Source organism: Haemaphysalis longicornis, unplaced genomic scaffold (genome assembly GCF_048455015.1).
Source record: "Haemaphysalis longicornis isolate Haplotype H1 unplaced genomic scaffold, Haemaphysalis longicornis Haplotype H1 scaffold_8, whole genome shotgun sequence".
In the NCBI taxonomy this organism is placed as follows: Eukaryota; Metazoa; Arthropoda; class Arachnida; order Ixodida; family Ixodidae; genus Haemaphysalis; species Haemaphysalis longicornis.
In genome coordinates, this window is record NW_027526445.1 from 38,783,582 (window position 1) to 38,801,987 (window position 18,406).

The window sequence follows — 18,406 nt, forward strand, 5'->3', positions numbered from 1 at the left end:
GGAGACACATGATACTTGGCTGATTGCCATGCAGCATCGCATACACATCGTCAAGATTTTTAAGGAGGCCTCTGCAGTTCCACTGAATGATGTTTTCTGTTCCAATTATTTACATTTTAGAATAACTGGAGTGTGTGTGTGTGTGTGTGTGTGTGTGTGTGTGTGTGTGTGTGTGTGTGTGTGTGTGTGTGCGTGCGTGTGTGTGTGTGTGTGTGTGTGTGTGTGTGTGTGTGTGTGTGTGTGTGTGTGTGTGTGTGTGTGTGTGTGTGTGTGTGTGTGTGTGTGTGTGTGTGTGTGTGTGTGTGTGTGTGTGTGTGTGTGTGTGTCGTCTTTCGGGGCTTGTACTTCAGGAAGGGGCTTTTTCGACCCCTCTGTTGGCTTCAACATCGGGGTCCGCTCCTTGCGCTGCGTTGCAGGCAGGAACGGCCCGACATCCATCTCTTCGTCAGATGTCAGAGGGCTGCCCGACGAACCAGGCCCCCTAAACTTGGCACCCCTTCGGGAGCCCTTCGTTTGACCCGCCACCGCTGAGGGCGTCGGGAGCGCCAGAGGCGGCACTGGCGGTGCGGTGGCGGTGTGAGCCGATGCGGGGCCCTCGGTATCCATCCCCTCGGCACCCTCCAACACACTGAGAGGATGGCGAGGCAGGGGCGGTAGCGGCACCGGTCCCAACGGAAGTGGTTGGCACCACTACTGCTGCTGCCTCAGCGAGCGGTGTGGCGACGGGTTTGGCTGCCTGAGACAACCCAGGGGAGCGTGGAGAGGCGGCGGGACCAAGTCCGACTTTACTGGGACCCTGCCGAAACCAAACGCCGCTCCGCCCCCCGGCGAGCTGCGTCGGCTTACCTCCCCAGGGGGAAATAGGCGAACCTTTCGCGCCTCTGGTAAGGACATTTTCTCTGTCACGTTTATGTTGATAACTTTCTTTTCGGGTTGAAATTTCTCACATTTTCTGGAGTAAGCCGCGTGTGGGCGTCCGCAGTTAGCATAAGTGAGGGTAGCATAGTTGCAATTGCCAGTGGGGTGGTCCTGTGTGGCGCAATCGGCACAGGTTGTTTTGCCGCGGCCGGAGTTTGTACCATGCCCGAACCGCTGGCACTTAAAGCAACGCCATGGGTTCGGGATGTAGGGACAGATGGAGCACCGGATAAACCCCGCATTGATATGTTGTGGAAGTGCCGAGTGGTCAAAGGTCAGTATGATGTGGTGGGTGGAGATTTCCTTATGGTCTCTACGGATATTGATGCGCCGCACGGCCGTGTCGCCCTCATCTTGCAATCCCTCAAGGAGATCTGCATGTGTTTCATTCAGCAGAACTGGCTCAGAGATCACACCCTGGGAGCTGTTGAGGCTCCGGTGGGGTGCGAACCTGATGTCGAGATCACCCATTCGTGTCTGAGGTAGGAGCTTTATCTCCTGCTGCTTGTTGTTTACCACGACAAGAACCTCACCAGTCCTTTGGTTTTAGGCTTGTAAGATTTCCCAATTATGCCTTAAAGATATTTTGCAATCCAGAAAACTGATGTCGCTGCAAGAGAATGGGCTGTATGACGAGATTCCATAACAAGAAATCGAGAGTAGTTTTCCGGTTCAGGAGAGTTTAAGGATGGCAGTGGGGGAAAAGATACTTCGGTGTGGCCCCTTTTCAGGGACTGATCACATTGGGGGGGGGGGGCGAAAATACCATATGCTATAGTACAAAATCAGAGGACGGGGGCACTTCCTTCACTCGGGTTACCCTGATACCGAGAGAGGTCCCAGAGCTCCCTGCCTGGTAAATAGACAGGGAGCCCATCCACCGGAGCTTGAGCTGGGCTCTGACGGCAACCGTTTGTAGTTTCTTACCCTTCACCTTAAACAGATCACCACCGTGGGTCACAGCTTATGTTGGGGGGCTCGGGGTCCGCGGCATCGCCAGTAGCGTCACCAAGATTGCTCAAGGTGCCCCGCGCGGGGAGAAAAGAGAAAGAGATAATGCCTAATGCCACTGTGCGCGCCTTTAGTTGCGGGAGTTCTTCCACAAGGCTGATATGGGACTTTTTCTGTAAAAGGCTATTGTAGATGGGCAATTAGGTACAGCTTGAATGACCAGGATGTCAAATCTGAACTAAGTCGTGAGAAATTAGCAGCGTCGATTTTTTCAGAGTTCTTGGAACCGCTTCGATTGATCATTTAGGTGCTTGAGGAACATTCTGAGATTTATTATTTGAATAAATTACTGTGCTGCGGGATACAAATGAACGTCGCTACACAACCTGTGTCAGCTTTGCTACCCTAACAGGTCAACATAACACACACTGTCACAGTGTTAACAACCACCAGTGGTGGTTGTTGGAAACTGTTTCATGAGAAGCGCTTATTGGTAATCGCTGGTCTGGCAGAACATGCGAAGGTAAAAAAACTGCAAAGTATAATATGTCTGCCATCCATATAGACAATTGTTCCTTGGACAGTCAAAAGTTACATCCCTGAAGTTGTACACAGGTTACATGGGAAGCGCTTTAGATATACTTTTTTTTTTTTGAAACAAGGTTTATTTATTAGATCCTGGTGAATGTCATACAACACAATATACAGAAAGAGGTCCCAAAGTGAACACTGTAGTGGGACCTCTTGTTAGTAAATGCGAAAAGTGATATAAAAAGGTACAGAAAATGCAGTCGCGCGTACAGTAGATAACGTGAAAAATACGACAAACAAGGCCAATAAAATAATATTCGTTTGTGTTTCGGAGAAATATTTTCAAAGACAGAATACATAATTATACAGTGCAACAGATTTAAAGGTTGATCATGAAGAACATAGGCGTAATAATGAATTTTCTAAGTAATCACAGCAAAAAACAGACCACATGAATTAGCGGGATAAAAATGTCCTTAGTGAGTGTTTGAATGAAGAAATAGGCGACAGATCTTTAAGTTCAAGAGGGAGGCTGTTCCAGTTCTTTATAGCAGCGAATTCTACCGTTTGTTTTCCATAGTTTGTGCGCACTCTTGGAAGCAGATAGTTGTGTTGAAGTGAGAACCGTGTGTTGTTAGGATTGGTAAGTTGCTTTCTATTGATTATGTATAAGTGTTCCGAACTTTTGGTTAAACGGTAAGCAAATATTCCCAGGTTATACAGAACGAGTTTGTCAACGGTAAAGAGGTTAAGTTTTCGAAAAAGTGGGGGCACATGCGCGTTGTACTGGCTGGATGTTATCAGTCGAACCGCTTGGTTTTGAATGTGCTGAAGGGGGGTGAGGTGCGAATGATAAGTAAGGCCCCAAGACACGATACAGTAGTTGATGTGGCTATGAACAAATGCATAGTACAGGGAAATGAGCGTTGATAAGCTAAAATATTGACGCGCTTTTAGCAAAACTCTAATACCATATGCCGTCTTCTTTTTTAAATATTGAATGTGTGCAGTGAATTTAAGGGAGCAGTCCAGTTGAACACCGAGAAACAAGCATTGATTGCTTGGCAATACGGGGTGGGAGTTAATGAGTATGGCCACATTATCGTGCCTGAGCTTGCGGGAACTAAATAACATGAATTGTGTTTTAGATGGATTAATTACTAGCTTATTCCTGTCGCACCACATGCTAAGTTTCCTAAGGTCGTTATTTAGCTGCTGTGTTATTTCATGGATATTTTCGTGGGCGGTGTAAATGGTTGTGTCGTCAGCATAAAGTAGGCAGTCGGCTGGAGTTGTTAGGCAGTTTGGGAGGTCATTAATGTAAATTAGGAATAAGATTGGACCAATGATAGACCCTTGTGGTACGCCTATATTTACAATTTTTATATCCGACATTGCACCTGATACGTTAACGGTTTGTTCTCGATCGAGCAAGTAATTCCTAATGAGGTTTAAAGGGGGACCAACTATACCATATGAGGATAATTTTTGAAAAAGAATGTCATGATTTATGGAATCAAATGCCTTACTAAAATCTATGAAAACGGATCCGACTATTTTACCTTCATCGATTGCCTTCCTAAATTGATCAGTCAGCGCTACTATACTCGGTTACAACTTAAGAACGGCACCGAAGTTGCCGCTGTGCCTCTTCACCGCAGCCGGATGTCACTCCGCGAAGCACAAGTAGAGCGTTACTGGGAATATTTTGAACATGGCACGAGCCGTTTTTGTATCTTTTTGGACCTAATATGCTTATGAACTACTGCAGCGACGGCAAACAAACTACGCGAGGAAAGACAGATGATATCACGCATTCGTGGCAGTCTCCTTTCAAAACGCGCGCGCCCGTTGACATCCGGGTCCGTCGCTTAGGCGGAGTGATACCGTACATGAGCTGGTGCCGTTCTTAACTTGTTCCCGAGTATAGAGCAAGATTAGAGGAGTAACCGGGCCGGAAACCGAACTGTCGAGGCGTCAGAATTGCGAACTTATTGAGGTAGTTTAAAAGACGTCGTTGAATTAGCTTTTCAATCACTTTACTAAAAAATGGAAGTATAGAAATTGGTCTGTAGTTATTCATGGCAGTCTTATCCCCCTTTTTGAAGACAGGAATTAATTTACTTCTTTTCAGCTCTTGTGGGAAGACAGCAGTTTTAAAAATTAAATTTACAATGTAAGCTAGTGTATCAGATATAATATCAACAGTATCCTTAATGTAGCGCGCATGAATGTTATCAAGGCCGGCACTGGTTGTTTTAAGATTAGTGATAGTAGAACTAACTTCACTGGATGAAACTGGGAAAAGAAAGCATGATTGTGAAACTTTTCGTTGTGCAGAGGTAAAGGGTGCATTCGTTACATTTGATGTTGTCGAAAAAAATGAGCTGAAGGCGTTAGCAATTTCTTTGTTTGTGCTGAGTGAAAGACCGTTGTGTTGTATTTCTGAGATAACATTCGGAGGAGCATTGTTATTCAGAAATTCGTGAATGATACGCCACTGCTTTCCGCTGTTACTACCGGCTTCACTTATTCGTCGTTCGTAATAATTCTTTTCAGCGGTTTTCAGCAATAGCGTCAAAGTAACAGAATATTTTTTGTACCGCCTGAGAAGCGCGGCGTTGAAAGGTTGCCGCTTAGTTTTTTTGTAAAGGTTTTCTTTTTTACGCATGCTTTTGAGCAATCCGGGAGTTAACCAGGGGTTCTCAGGGAATGAGTAGTTTTTACGACACTTAACTGTAGATGTAGACGACGTTATGCAGTTGTTTATTATCGCGGTAAATTCACTGTACGATGACTGAGCATCTTGACACGACAAGATTCGGGACCAGGGGGCGCATGACATTAACTCTCGGAATTGCTGTCTGTTGAATATTGTTCTGTATGACTGATCTTTTGAACAGTTTTTTGCACAGTGAAAACGAAGGGCTATTGGATAATGATCAGTAATGCTTGCTCGAATGATAAACGCTTCAGGTGGGGTGAGGGCATTTGTTAGCGCATGATCAATAAGTGTCCCTGCGTTGGTGCTCGAAGAACGGGTTGGTGCGTGAATTAGTGCCTCATATCCATAGCCAAGAAAGCAATTAGTGTATTCATTAACATGCGCGACCGAGTCATCTAGAAGGTTTATGTTTATATCCCCTAAGATCACGACGTTTTTGTTTTCGTCTGACAGAGAATACAGGAGATCATCAAAAGCGGAACAGAAGTTTGTGATAGAAGAGCTCGGCGAACGGTAAATGCAGCCAAAAATGGTTTTCTTGTTATCATTAAACAAATTAGGACTATCAACTTCAATCCATACAGATTCGCAATCCGGTACATTAAGAGAAAGGTCAAGTCTACGTTTATAGGTTACACTACCTAGTACAAAAATGGCTGATCCACCATGGCTTCAATTTCGTCGGTGGCAGTATTCTGCGGTATAAGACGGGAAGCCATACAGGTTCTTATCACTTTCTGATAGCCATGTTTCCGAGACACAAATGACAGAAATGGGGGAGGTCGTTGACGAAAATAAAGTGTGAAATTCGTTGTAATGTTTGCGGAGGCTACGGGCGTTAACGTGGACAGCAGAGTAGCACGTGTGGTCACTGATCGATTGGAATTCGTTCAGTTCAATGTAGGCCATATTTTGCTGTTATTTGCTTATTTGGGTGCAATATTAACGGAAGATGGAAAGGTCAGCCTCGTTGCGAATACGGTGAACTTTGCTGTCTTCGGTTTTCCTGGCCTTAATTTGGCAATCTTCGGTCCAGAGAAACCGCGAGTTGTTTTCGTTTTGAGGCTTGAAACGACAGTTGTATGGTCCAAATTTTAGAGGAAGTAAGGGTGGTGTGGGATATTGTAAAGTTCATGGATACCAAAATATCCAAAAGTGATGGGACTAGCGCGTAACGAGCGCCTCTGAGCATACGCGCTAAGCCATCAGGGCGAGACGATACCGCTTGTGCAAGACATTGTTGGTGTATACACAGACGCCTCGTGGCGAAGCCTACGAATTACATCGACCCTGCCAACATCCCCGCGACAAAATCGGGCAACGGAAACATAATTCGAGAAAACTAAACATGGGCTGGAAAAAATTGCTTCTCAGTAAAAAGCACAGCTGGATGGGTAAACATTAACTCCAAGACTACTATAAAGCACTCAAACGGAAGCACAGGGCCGGTACTGTACTTACAAGTGCAGTTTCGAATGCACGGCGTGCAATTCTCAGCCAATTAAAAACTAATCTAGAACCGCCCGTTGTGTCCAATGGATAACTCCGGTACGTTTATGTAACACTTTTATTGCATAGACCACGCCAACAAATCAAGATGTGCGAGATTTATTTCCTATGTACTCCTCCTTGGCATTAAGTTCTTCCGTATGCTTGCGACAGCCATCTTAAACGGCCGTGGAAGCGTTCCACACACGTGGACTCTTATGCCGTCTCACAATCAACAGAAAGTACCAGTCCACCGAACGTCCCCCAGTTGCTTCCTGAATTTCATGTGGTGTGAAAATATCCCTCCACATGGGGGGTTCTGGCCTAAAATAAGCGCCAGGCATTCAAAGACAATTACCTCATACGTGATGGGGAAGGTGGGGGAGACTTGTGAAATTAAAGGCCAAGCCCTATATTAAGGGCCCTACCTTCAAAGAAAAAAAAATCACCTCAGTGCAACTTTGTTTCGGATGCCGGAGAATGTGTCCGGTACTATTCTTTCTCTTCAAATAACAAAAAGACGAAGAATCACACAGAAGAAATTTTTGGCAGAAGGAAATAACAAGCTTCGAGCTGTGAATGCGGTGGGAGTGCAGTACTACGGACACTAGCCCCTTCCTTCTGAGACGGCGATTATGAATAGCGATTCTTTGACGCCATCTTTCCCTGTTTCCTCAGTGTCATTTCAGTTTCTGTAATAGGCCAAAGCGCCATCCCCACACGCATGTTACATTGTGGCTTCGTTCCTAATTTTTTTGAGTTCGAGATGCAATGTATGTAACGTTCTTCACGTCAACGTAAAGAAGACGTATTTACTGTTGAGATCATTAGTCCATCTGACCTAAAACAATCATTGCGATTTACTTCTGTAAACATTTGCACAAGCTCTGATACCATTTAAGGCTTATGGTGTCGAATGCAATGTTTTATACCAATCCAATGCTAAAATTTGGTATTTAAGTAAGGGCTTTTGCTGCACAGGGATAAAATGTTTGAAAAATCTGTCAGCTCTGCGAGATACGGCACATTTTGTAACAAATGTTACCGATTTCACATGGCGGCAATTTCTGCACACTGTAGGACTGGCTTGGTCATTCCGCAGCTAAGAGCTCTGTAGCCCTTTAGTTTCCACTTGGCGTGCCGACTGTAAGAACAGAAACGCAGCTGGAATGATATTAGGTGGTGTACGCTCCGGCTTGCACACATCTAATTTGGCTTGGGAAGGGTGAAAAGCGACCGCAGTAGCCTGATCCGATTGTTCCTTAGTTATAATCGACTGACATCAAAATATCAGCAAGAAGTATATTTACCTTCATATGTGTCCGATGAATTAGTAAAGAACTTTGAGCGTTGAAGGAATTCTTTCCTCCCGTAGAAGGTTTTGACACTTTTGTAGTCGTTCAGAATTACGACGCTAGCAGCGTTTTCTCTTAATCTGAAAGAGAAACAACGTAAAATACTAAGATGAACAACTCCAAGGCATAAAAAACTTGCTCCTTGTAATGACACTGCTGCTTTCTGTCTAGGTAACCAAAAGGCATTTTTGGGATTATCGCTCCGATCAGCCTATTTTGATTCTGGCAGCGTTGTCACCTCCTATATCCTCCAAGTGCTCTCATTTTGCGCTCTCAAGATCCTAGCTTTTATCAGAATTTCCTGACTTCACTCTTCCGTGCCGTTTTTCTGCCGTCCCCTGCTTCAGGCCCCGTTTTTTAGTACCCATCTGTTACCTGGATGGTCCATCTTGAATTACTTGGCTCCATTGCATGCCCGGTCCAATTCCACTATTTCGGCGTAAATTGAGCTCTGAAATCTCCCACCCACGTTTGTTCTCAAAATTGTATCGCTTGTATTAGACCTATCAGACTTTTCATTTTCTAACACGTTCGATTAAGGTGAATTTATCGAGGTGCCAACGTACAGTCCAGAGTTAATTGTGTGATTGAACGTTTTAACCCGCCGGCGAATGCAGGCGATGAGCCGTGCCGCAGTGGACGGCTCCGGATTAATTTTGACCACCTGGGCATCTTTAACGTGCGCCGAAATCTCGACCACATGGTCGTTTCTGCTTTTCGCCTCCATAAGAACAGCGGCCGCCGCGTTAAGTTCTGGGCTTCGCTCCCCTTGGACAACACTGATAGTGCATAATCAATGTGTGCCCTTCATGTCAGCGTCGTGGGTAGCTGGATGATCTTATGCTTAGTTATCTACGTCATACATATTTCTGATCCTTTGTACTAGCACTGCTGAAACAAAGTCGGCTTCCCTGTAATGTATTGTAGTGTTATTGACATGACCGCACATTGCTATGCCCAATACACACACCCAACAATCTCCATCAAGTATTTCAATACCCATGAATTGATATGTGTTTCTTGATATTTACATAATAGTAAAATAAACAATTACCTTCTGTATTATTTCATCCCGTCAGGCTCTATATCAGGTACGTAAATTTTATATTTTTTTCATGGCGGTGTTACAATACTTCCCATTTCTTTATAATGATGTTTAAATGTAACAGTGCAGCATTCCCGGCACAGTTGCTGACGATATATTTGCAGGGGTCCGGCATAAATATGAACAAGATAATGTTGTCCAATTTGAAGTGTATCAATGTCATTAATTTACTAACGCCCTTCGCGCTCCCAACTAAGCTACGAAAATGCCATACGAGGAAGAGCTCCAAATATTATTGCAGAGGCGCCTCCTTAAACTGGCTCCACTATCCGGAGAAAATTTCTCACCCTTCGTATAACGGATATCGTTTCCACACATTCATTGCAACCATGCTGCACTTACAGTATTTAGGCCTCTATTGCCTTGCCATAGTTATTCTATACTTGGGGGGTATCATTTAAATCGAACGTTTTTTGTTGTCTATGAATGGCATTAAAATGCGTTTATAGTTGTGCCAGGATTTCCCCGTTACATGCTTTAGAAAAGAAAACCGACCTCCATTGGCTCGAGTCTTAAAATATATCCAGCACTAAATTTTGCGTAACTAGAACATTGGCTACCTTTCTTTGAAGGGAGCTGTGCCTTGTTGTACAGGTTGCATATATAATAAAAGAGAGGGTGATTGCACGGTAACTCTCAACTTCACTGGAATTACGCTCCTGCACGCTATATTTAGGTGTTCTTTTTTCCAGATGTTCCTCCAGAGGCCTAAAGCGTTTTGGAAACATTTGAGAAGATTTTCTACGGCAGCCTTTTGTAACCTTCCGCATATTCACCATTGTTCTGCGGTGGTGCGGAGCTTCCATTCTACTGTACTTTGTTTACGGTAGTTGCTGCATAGAGTGCTGCAATGGCTGTTTCGCTTCTATTCGTATGTAATACCGACTCCATTAGGGCGAGATATCAATTTTCTAGAAACGTTTTATGTGCGTTTAGATATGTGTTCTTAACTCCTGTTCTTACTAGTCATGTCAATAGTAATTTCCACGCATGTAATTTCCATCAATTTTCATCAATAGTAATTTCCATCAAAAATAATTTCCACGCATGTGCTTCGCCAATACAATGGAACCAACCACCATTTATGCATGATGCACCGATTTAACCTCAGCAAAGAATATCTCTTTGAAGCAATAGGGGGCGTGGTTAAGTGCATTTCACTTGTCTCTGGTTTCACTTTTTGTATGGCCATGTGTGTCAATTGAAGTGACGTCGCATGGGTAATCACAGTGCGTGCCGTTTACAGCTTCACAGCCGTTCCGCCATACCGGTGTGTTAATTAAGATAGCTTTTAAGTTTGCAGAAGAGCCTGTGTGATTTTCAATTGTACCTTCACGTTACAATAAACATTTTCCCGGTTTGAATTGTCGCGAATTTTCTGGCAATGCAATGCAATAGCTTCGATTCTTCGTTTAAGACTTCACCACCGTGGACTTTCCTTTCGATTGCTAGACGCCCTGTATGTTTTTCAGAAGCTAGAAACTAGAAATATTTTCACTCAATTTTCACACTTAGCACTATCTTCTGTAACATTGATTTGACCACCACCCTGTTGAGGTGCAGTTCTCCATTTTCGAACTGATGACGCAAAGTTCGTGGCACAGTTCACTTGGGGTGCTTCGGGCCAATAATGCAGCCGTTGGAATAGATGCGGTCAATAGGGAACTGTGTTTGTTTCTAATGGACCCAAAATAGTACGGCTGCACCTACGTTTTGTGAAGTGAGGGTTGTCCGTCGATATCATTTAAAACGATAGTCTTTTTGGGGAATCCAACGCGAAAATTCCTCTTGGTTTGGAGACCGATTAAACAACTTTCCAGACGGACAGGTGAGGAAGGGAGCACTACTGTGAGTTTCTGCAATGAGTTAACTTTTATTTTACCAGCATTTTTTAGTGCCTGAACATCACCCCAGATTTGTAGAATTGTCAAGAAATAAGGATGGACCGATCACAGCACTGCAAACACTAGGACGCGATGCCACAATCGCACACGCCCCACCTAGACATTTATTCCACACTGCAGCCAGAACAGACGCGAAAAGCAAAACTTTTTTGTTGTGATTATTCCACGTTTCTCTCTCTCTCTCTCTCTCTCTCTCTCTCTCTCTCTCTTAAGCCAGAAGCACTAATTTCTTCCTTTTCATGGCACGAAGACAATCATATTACCTTCATTTTGAACGAAACTTTTAGCTTTACTTAAGGAATAATTTTCGAAAGCTATTATTAGGGGCGTATTAGCACCGTCGCCAACTCATTCCGTTTAAATCTAATAGCAGTATACTAGGCGCTATATATGTCCTAACAGAATGACAACATAATAGCCAAAATCCTCCGATGTACATTACACTTTACACATTTTTGCTTAAAAATATCACTGCTTACAGCTTGAACATCCGGACATGTAATTATGCCTCAACAATATCCGCGTGTTTTCTTCTAACTAGACAAATTGGTGCAAAAACGAACACCCCGGCTGTAATCTCTGGAACGACCCCCACCCAATCTCCCCACCCGCGCTATCAAACTTACGCCTCTTCACCTAACAAAGCAAATTAGAACCTTAACATGTCCCTGTTCCGCGTGGCTCTGTCTCCGCACTGCAGACATCTATCTTAATAGAAAACCTGCATGGGAAACCTGATGGAACGAACAAGAAGGGTGTCGAAGAGCCTGAAGGATGGAACGAAAGAAAACGGAGGGCTAGCGATTGGAAAAGGGCTGCAACAATGCGACCCTCCACGCAGGTAATTTGCAGCGTAGCAGGCAGAAGCTGGGCAAAGATTTTTTTGACCGAGCATAAAAGCATACGCATCCTTGGTTTACGCGATGACTCAGGGTTAGTCAGGTATTACGTTTTTTAAATGCGTACAAATGGCAATTAACTGGGTCTGAGTATACGGATGCTAACCCTTTTTTTCTGATTGTGGTGTGCTGACCCCTTAAACCCAAGATAATCGAGGTCTGTGAATGATACTTGCGACGCATGCAGAGACCCTACTTATGATTATTGGGAGAGATATTCAAAACCAACATGCGCCCTTGAGTAAGCAGGCGGCACCGCAAATACAAAAAACACATTTTAAGATTTAAATCCCGCTTTATAAATTTTGGTGTTCTGGATGAAATTCAGCGAAATAAATCATTGGTTTAATCTTTCCTTTTTCTAATACGCTAAGATTAAAATGTGTGCGGTGCCTTTAAAAATAGTAGAATTTTGCTAGAACTGGTTTTTAGGGCCACTAAAATAAGAAACCTTTACCTGTACACAGGGCCGTACTCCGTAGCCCACTTTATTGCCGTGTTGCAGTAGAAGTCCTGCTCGTAGATTTGCCCGTGGCCGAAAAAAGAGGCACCTGGTGGCATGGGAGGAAGCTTTGTCCCTAGTGGCAGTTGGCGCCACAGCCGCCCCCGCGCTAACCACCACGCCACCAGGAGCGCCACGCCACTCGTGAGTGCAATGCAAAGCGAGTACATGTCGATGCCCTCTCGGTTGCGTCCTGCAAGATCATAATGGGTAACTTCGAGCTTTATTGGCAAGTGGGTGTTAAAGCAGAATGTACAATTACTTTGTTAATTGGGTAAAATAAAAAAAAACGTACCACAATTTGGGAAAGTTATTCGAGCTTCTCATTGCTAAAAAGTTCGCTAGGGGGCCAAGCGAAACATCCTCGTTTCACACTGTTGCATCTATAACCTTCCAGGGCATGAGTTAAATCAACCTGTTGCTGCGAAACCAGTTCCACGGAAGTTTGGTGTTTACGCTGGGGTGAACAGAAGAAACGTATTTTATATTCATAATAAATGATGTTGACGTTACGAGAGTACTTGAAGTCATCCAGACAAAACCCTGACGCCGTCCGAATACGATGCTTTCTGCCGCATATTGAGCACGATTTGAAAATAGACTTGTAGGGCCATTCCTTCACGCCTAATGAATGTGAATACCAGCTTGGACTTAGCTCAACATGGTGAGACTCGTTCCGAACAATTGTGAAAATGCTTTGTTCTGATATTCAAAGACAATCAGCAGAGCAAACTGATGTGTTGCTTCTGGGAAGTTGTGGCACCAAGGAAGGCCTTTGCGAAAGCCGTGTTGCTTATGGGACAGGATGTTGTCCGAGTCTGCAAATATCTACAGCGAACGTTTTATTGATACACTTCATTTGTTTCGAAAACGTAGTTATTGGATGGGTAGGTATGTGGCCACGAGAAATTGTTTTATTACATTTAAAAATGAGAGATATTCTACCGCAAGCCTACCTTTCGGTAGGGCAGAATTTCGCAGGGAGCACAAATATTCTCAACACAAAAGTGGAAATATATTCCGCATAACGCTTTAGTAACGCATTTATTTAGATGTTATCTCGGACCGAGCACTTCTGAGCATCAAGTTGCAGAAGCTGGTTTACAAGTGCCCGCTCGGTCATTTTTATTGCCAATTTAACCAAGTGCTTCTCAACAACTGGTGCCTAATTGGAATTTCTTCGTTCATAGAAATCTGAAAGGAAGCATTCAATGATTTATCTAGTGAATATGCATGTTTTGCGAAACCATGCTGTTAACTTCGGTCTTACAAATTTTACAGTCTCGCCTAGCTATGCGGCAGCAAAGTGTCCTCACCTGTCGTCTGAGACAATGTGTTCTAATTTTGAATAAAAGCTTCTTTGCTTGCCCGAGTGGCTGTAAAATTATTGGCAGTACAAGTTTAATATAACTGGTTTGCCTTTCCGTTTCGCCATTTCCAAAGATGGCATTTTGTTTGAATAATAGCATGCGTTATCTTTCAGGTTCTTTGTTTTTTCCGCTACGTTTGCTAGTAATTTAGGCTTACGGTGAAAAATCGCTATTTTAAATTTCACTTGCGAATGTTTTGACATTGCTAAACGGCTCAGTGTAAATGTCTTTTATTTTGTTTCGAGGTAATTAACTTTACATTTAGTGTCTGCCTCGAATCATTGTTAATAAAAACGTGTGAATTCTTGGGACCGTTTCTTGCAGGCTTGGGACAGGGAATTGCATGAGAACCGTTGCATGGCAGGGAATTTTATCATACATCCTAATATGAGCATCAAGTGCACAGAAAGAAAAAAGAATATGTAAGATATTTATACTGGCCAGAATGGTATCTACAAAAATGTAGTTACAGTACTAATGTACAGCCTTCGGGAGGTGCAGGGGGAAGAGAGCCTCGCAAAAGCACGAACAAGCAAACGCGCGCCGCCATCTGCGTCTTCTTTATCTGCACAGCGTTTGGGCGGGATGGATGGTGACAGAGCGAGCAGTGTCGTAACCGTCATTGCAGGGTGGCGCAGCTGCAGAAAGAGAAAGGCAAGATTCTGTACCGTGGCTGAGCCTAGCGTGGAAGGCGCCGCGGCTGACGAGGCGGAAGCCTTCGGTTCAACCGCTGGGCTAGCTTCACGCTACTCCCGAATGTCGGCTACGAGTCACTGAATTAGGTCCCCTTTGGAACCGGAGGGGTCCATCTGTCGCCGTGACATTTCTTCCAGCATGAAGTCGATGCCTAGTCGCGACATTGTCACTGGGTCGAGGCGCTCCCACACAATTCCCGTCACTCAAACACAATCTTGCTAGCATGTACACCTGCAAGTGCACGCAAACGCATACAAGGAGGCGAGCGAGCGAACGGCGAGAAACGCTCGGGCGAGGAAGATCCTGGCGCAGCGGAGCGCATGGGCGTCTCTTTGCCGTTAATTTAATTAATGTTCCGTTACAATATAACACCTAGTTTTTGGATGCGCGTGACCTACGTTATATTTTTTTATAAGTGCACCCTTAGCATTTTATATAATGGTCGCTTGGAGCTGTTTGCTTCGCTGTTTAGGCCATCCCAGTTACTCAGTGTCTTCTCACAACAGTGACTTCAGTAACCAGCACCGGCTGGTACAATAATGCCTCATCTCGAGCAGGGGGTTGTGAACTTTATTAAGGTAAGTTGTAGGTTGCGGAGGTCATCTGCAAACACCATATATAAGGCTAGTGCCATGAAATGTATAGTGCATCAGACTCGTGGTTAAGTATTCCATGTTATTCATTGAACCTCAGTGCCAAACCACTTACTGGGACACCTACGCCCCCTCTATGTCAATCGCAATCTTTAAGAATTCGGCTACAGCCATACTGCCGCGAACCATGTATGGATTTGTTTATTGATTGATTGATTTTAACTGCCTTCCGGACCCGGCTCTATTATAAGTGTCTCAAGCGGAGCCCGGGTTGCATTCTTTATTTTTATGCCATACGGCCTATCTCATTAAGAGAAGGAACTTACTTAGCCTTAACTTGACCAGCCTAGAATATTGTTTTTTGATCTACAATGTTCTGGATGTAAATCGACGGTTCGAGAACCACGCACGCCGGAAGATAAAAAGCCTGTAGTGCAGACGCCGCGGTATTCGATTCGCCAACACCAGTCTGCGCATGTAACTCTGTTGACTGGTGTTTCGCTGCCTGTGTATTCATTGAGTTGGTAGGGGAGCAGAAGTTCACTTCAATAAACTTCATTTTCCTTGAAGACAGCTGTATCGTCTTTCGCTACGTGACAATACGAAATTATTTCCAAATTGTGGGTACGTTGTAAAGCAGCCTCTCGGCTATAAAAAAACTGTATTGTTGGTAATTCAGAGAAGTTGTCTATAAATCGTTTATTTCAGTGCAATTATACCTTAGATGAACTCAAAGACAACAATGGTGTGCTTTTTTCGCATAATGCGCTTGGATTATTGAAACGTTCAGTGCTTCATTTTATTGCGTTCGCATGCTGTCTGGACAACGTGTCATTTATTTGCAGTTTGGGAAAAACAGGAAAAAATTTATCAACGATTTCTATGTGCGGCTTGCTGAACTCCCATAAATTTCTCCATGTGTCATGAACTCTAAAGGACACATCCTCGCCCAGCCGCGTATGCCAAATCTCTAAGTGGTTTGGGGCTCACAGAAACCAATGAGTTTGTGTTTTTTGTTACTTGTACCGTTGCACTGAATGCCATATTTTTTGCCAAGAAAGGGTTATGGTGACTTCACCGTTCCAATTACTAGCGTCTTTTAGTAAGACAAAGGAGACTACACACTTCTAATATAATTTTTTAGCACATTATTACCTATTTTATGGCGGGCATACGTCTTCCATCACGTATGAACGGTGGCGAGTGTTTTTTATTTAATAAATTTTATATAGAACTCTTTGTCTTGACTATAAGTCTGAACATTACGTATTCTTTACGAGTTGATGCATTGTAATATTTTCGAGTGTCCCAATAAACTTCAAAACACAATGGCTGTTTCGTGCTTCGAAGTTTTTCTTTTCACTTTTTAAACTGTGCAAATGAACATTTTGTACCAAAAAAGTGTAACTGGCTGCCCTGCGTCCAAGTTTGAAGGCCAGTTTGGAAAGTCTCATTTTCTGTGGTTCTATGAAAACCCCCCTTTTGAAATCGTAATCAGGACCAGGGTTGCTTTTTAGCTCACCATGACTAGATAAGAATACATGTACCTATAATAAAGCATCCACGCAGCATAACGGCCAATGTCGGCAAGACAGCGAGTCACGGCGAGCCATTACAGAGGTCACCACAAGGGGATACTTTCCACAAATTTGTGAATTGAATAGCATGAAACTCACAACAGTGCGCGGAGGGGTGGTGAGGATCTCACTGAAGCGTGGAAGCAGCTTTGCCTGGAATAATGCAGAGTCCGGGAAGTCGTTGGTGCTGTTGGGTTGCCGGAACCTCTATCACTGAAGAGCAGGGTTGCCGATGGAAACCACATGCGATACGGTTCAAACTGTAAGCACGCATTGTACAATGATGCTCATATAAGCAGGAAATAAAAACTGAAAAAACTGAGTCCCGGGAACACCTGGAATAGAGGGTACGGAATTTAAAGATATGTGCAGCGTGGTAGTAAAACCAAGTGGAGGAAGTGGTCGGGAAACTCTCAGTTTATTGTTCAGAGTGACTGGAGGACATTTCGCTTCGCAGAAGGCATAGCTGGCGATGTGAAAATGCTATTTTGTAGCCACCTCAAAGGGAAGGCTCATGCCGGGGTCGTGCTCGTATTGGATTTCCGCAGGACTGGAGACTGCTTACAGGCCTCTGGGAAAACATTTTAGTGCTATTCGTACTGTCGGTTTTATTCGTACAATATTGCTTTTGTTCGGACACCACATGTTTTATCACGTTTTCCAAAAATGCATAGAAGCGATTATCCAACCATAATGTTTAGACGTCCCATGCCTTGCCATAGGGTTTATTTTTGGCCTGCGCGTTAGACTGAGGTCAATGAACATTTCATTTTTTTGTGGGCCTTCAAACGACGGCTGCTTTATTGCTCACAATATTGCACGTGTACGTAAGGTTTCGGCTTATTTAAACCATCTCTTACTCGTACCAGAGCAAGCAGGAGGTGTAGGAAGTTGTAGCTGGCTTACTGATATGATATCCCCTTGAAAAGGTCCGCTTCAGAATGTTAGTAGTAAAAAAGCAGTTCAAGGCGAAACACCCCATAAAGCGACATGAGCATAAGATTTTTGCTTTATAGATAACTTGAAGCAAACGGGAAGCCCGGGTAAAAACATACCGTGCAGTACCTGTACACAGAAAGAAATAAAAATATTTCAGCTACAGCTATATAGCCGCGAACCATGTATGGGTTGGTTTATTGATTGTTTGTTTTTAACTGCCTTCCGCGCCCGGCTCTGTTATATGTGTCCCAAGGGAAGCGCGGGTTACATTCTTTATTTTTATGCCACACTGGCTATCTCATTCAGATAAGGAGACGGTTTCGCCCTAACTTCACCAGCCTAGAATAGTGTTCTTTGATCTACAATGTTCTGGATTGAAATCGACGGTTCGAGAACCACGTCCGGCGGAAGGCAAAAAGCCTGGACAGACGACGCCGCGGTATTCGATTCGCCGACAGTAGTCTGCGCATGTAACTCTGTTGACTGGTGTTTCGCCGCCTGTGTATTCATTGAGTTATTAGGGGAGCACAAGTTCACTCCAATAAACTTGATTTTGCTTGAAGACAGCTGTATCGTCTTTCGCTACGTGACAATATAAAATTATTTGCAAATTTTGGGTACCTTGTGAAGCACCAACTCGGCTATAAAAACGGTATTTTTTGTAATTCAGAGCAGTTGTCTATAAATCGTTTATTTCAGTGAAATTATATCTTAGATGAACGCAAAGACAACAATGGTGTGCTTTTTTCGCATAATCCGCTTGGAATATTGAAACGTTCAGTGCTTTATTTTTTCGCGTTCGCATGCCGTGTGGACATCTTGTCATTCATTTTCAGTTTTGAGAAAATCAGCG

General features: G+C 43.9%; 1 protein-coding gene across 1 annotated transcript in view; it reads right to left on the reverse strand.

Annotated features, from left to right (window-relative positions):
- LOC144148788 (cytochrome P450 2C20-like) overlaps positions 1-16,826 on the reverse strand; it is a 52,544-nt gene extending 35,718 nt beyond the window's left edge. The window contains exons 1-3 of the mRNA XM_077680297.1: positions 16,714-16,826; positions 12,334-12,571; positions 7,924-8,048 (exon numbers count right to left, since the gene is read on the reverse strand). Of these exons, the coding sequence (XP_077536423.1) occupies positions 7,924-8,048; positions 12,334-12,548 (340 nt within the window). The 5' untranslated portion in view covers positions 12,549-12,571; positions 16,714-16,826. The remainder of the gene's footprint in view (positions 1-7,923; positions 8,049-12,333; positions 12,572-16,713) is intronic.
- Between the last annotated feature and the right edge of the window lie 1,580 nt (positions 16,827-18,406).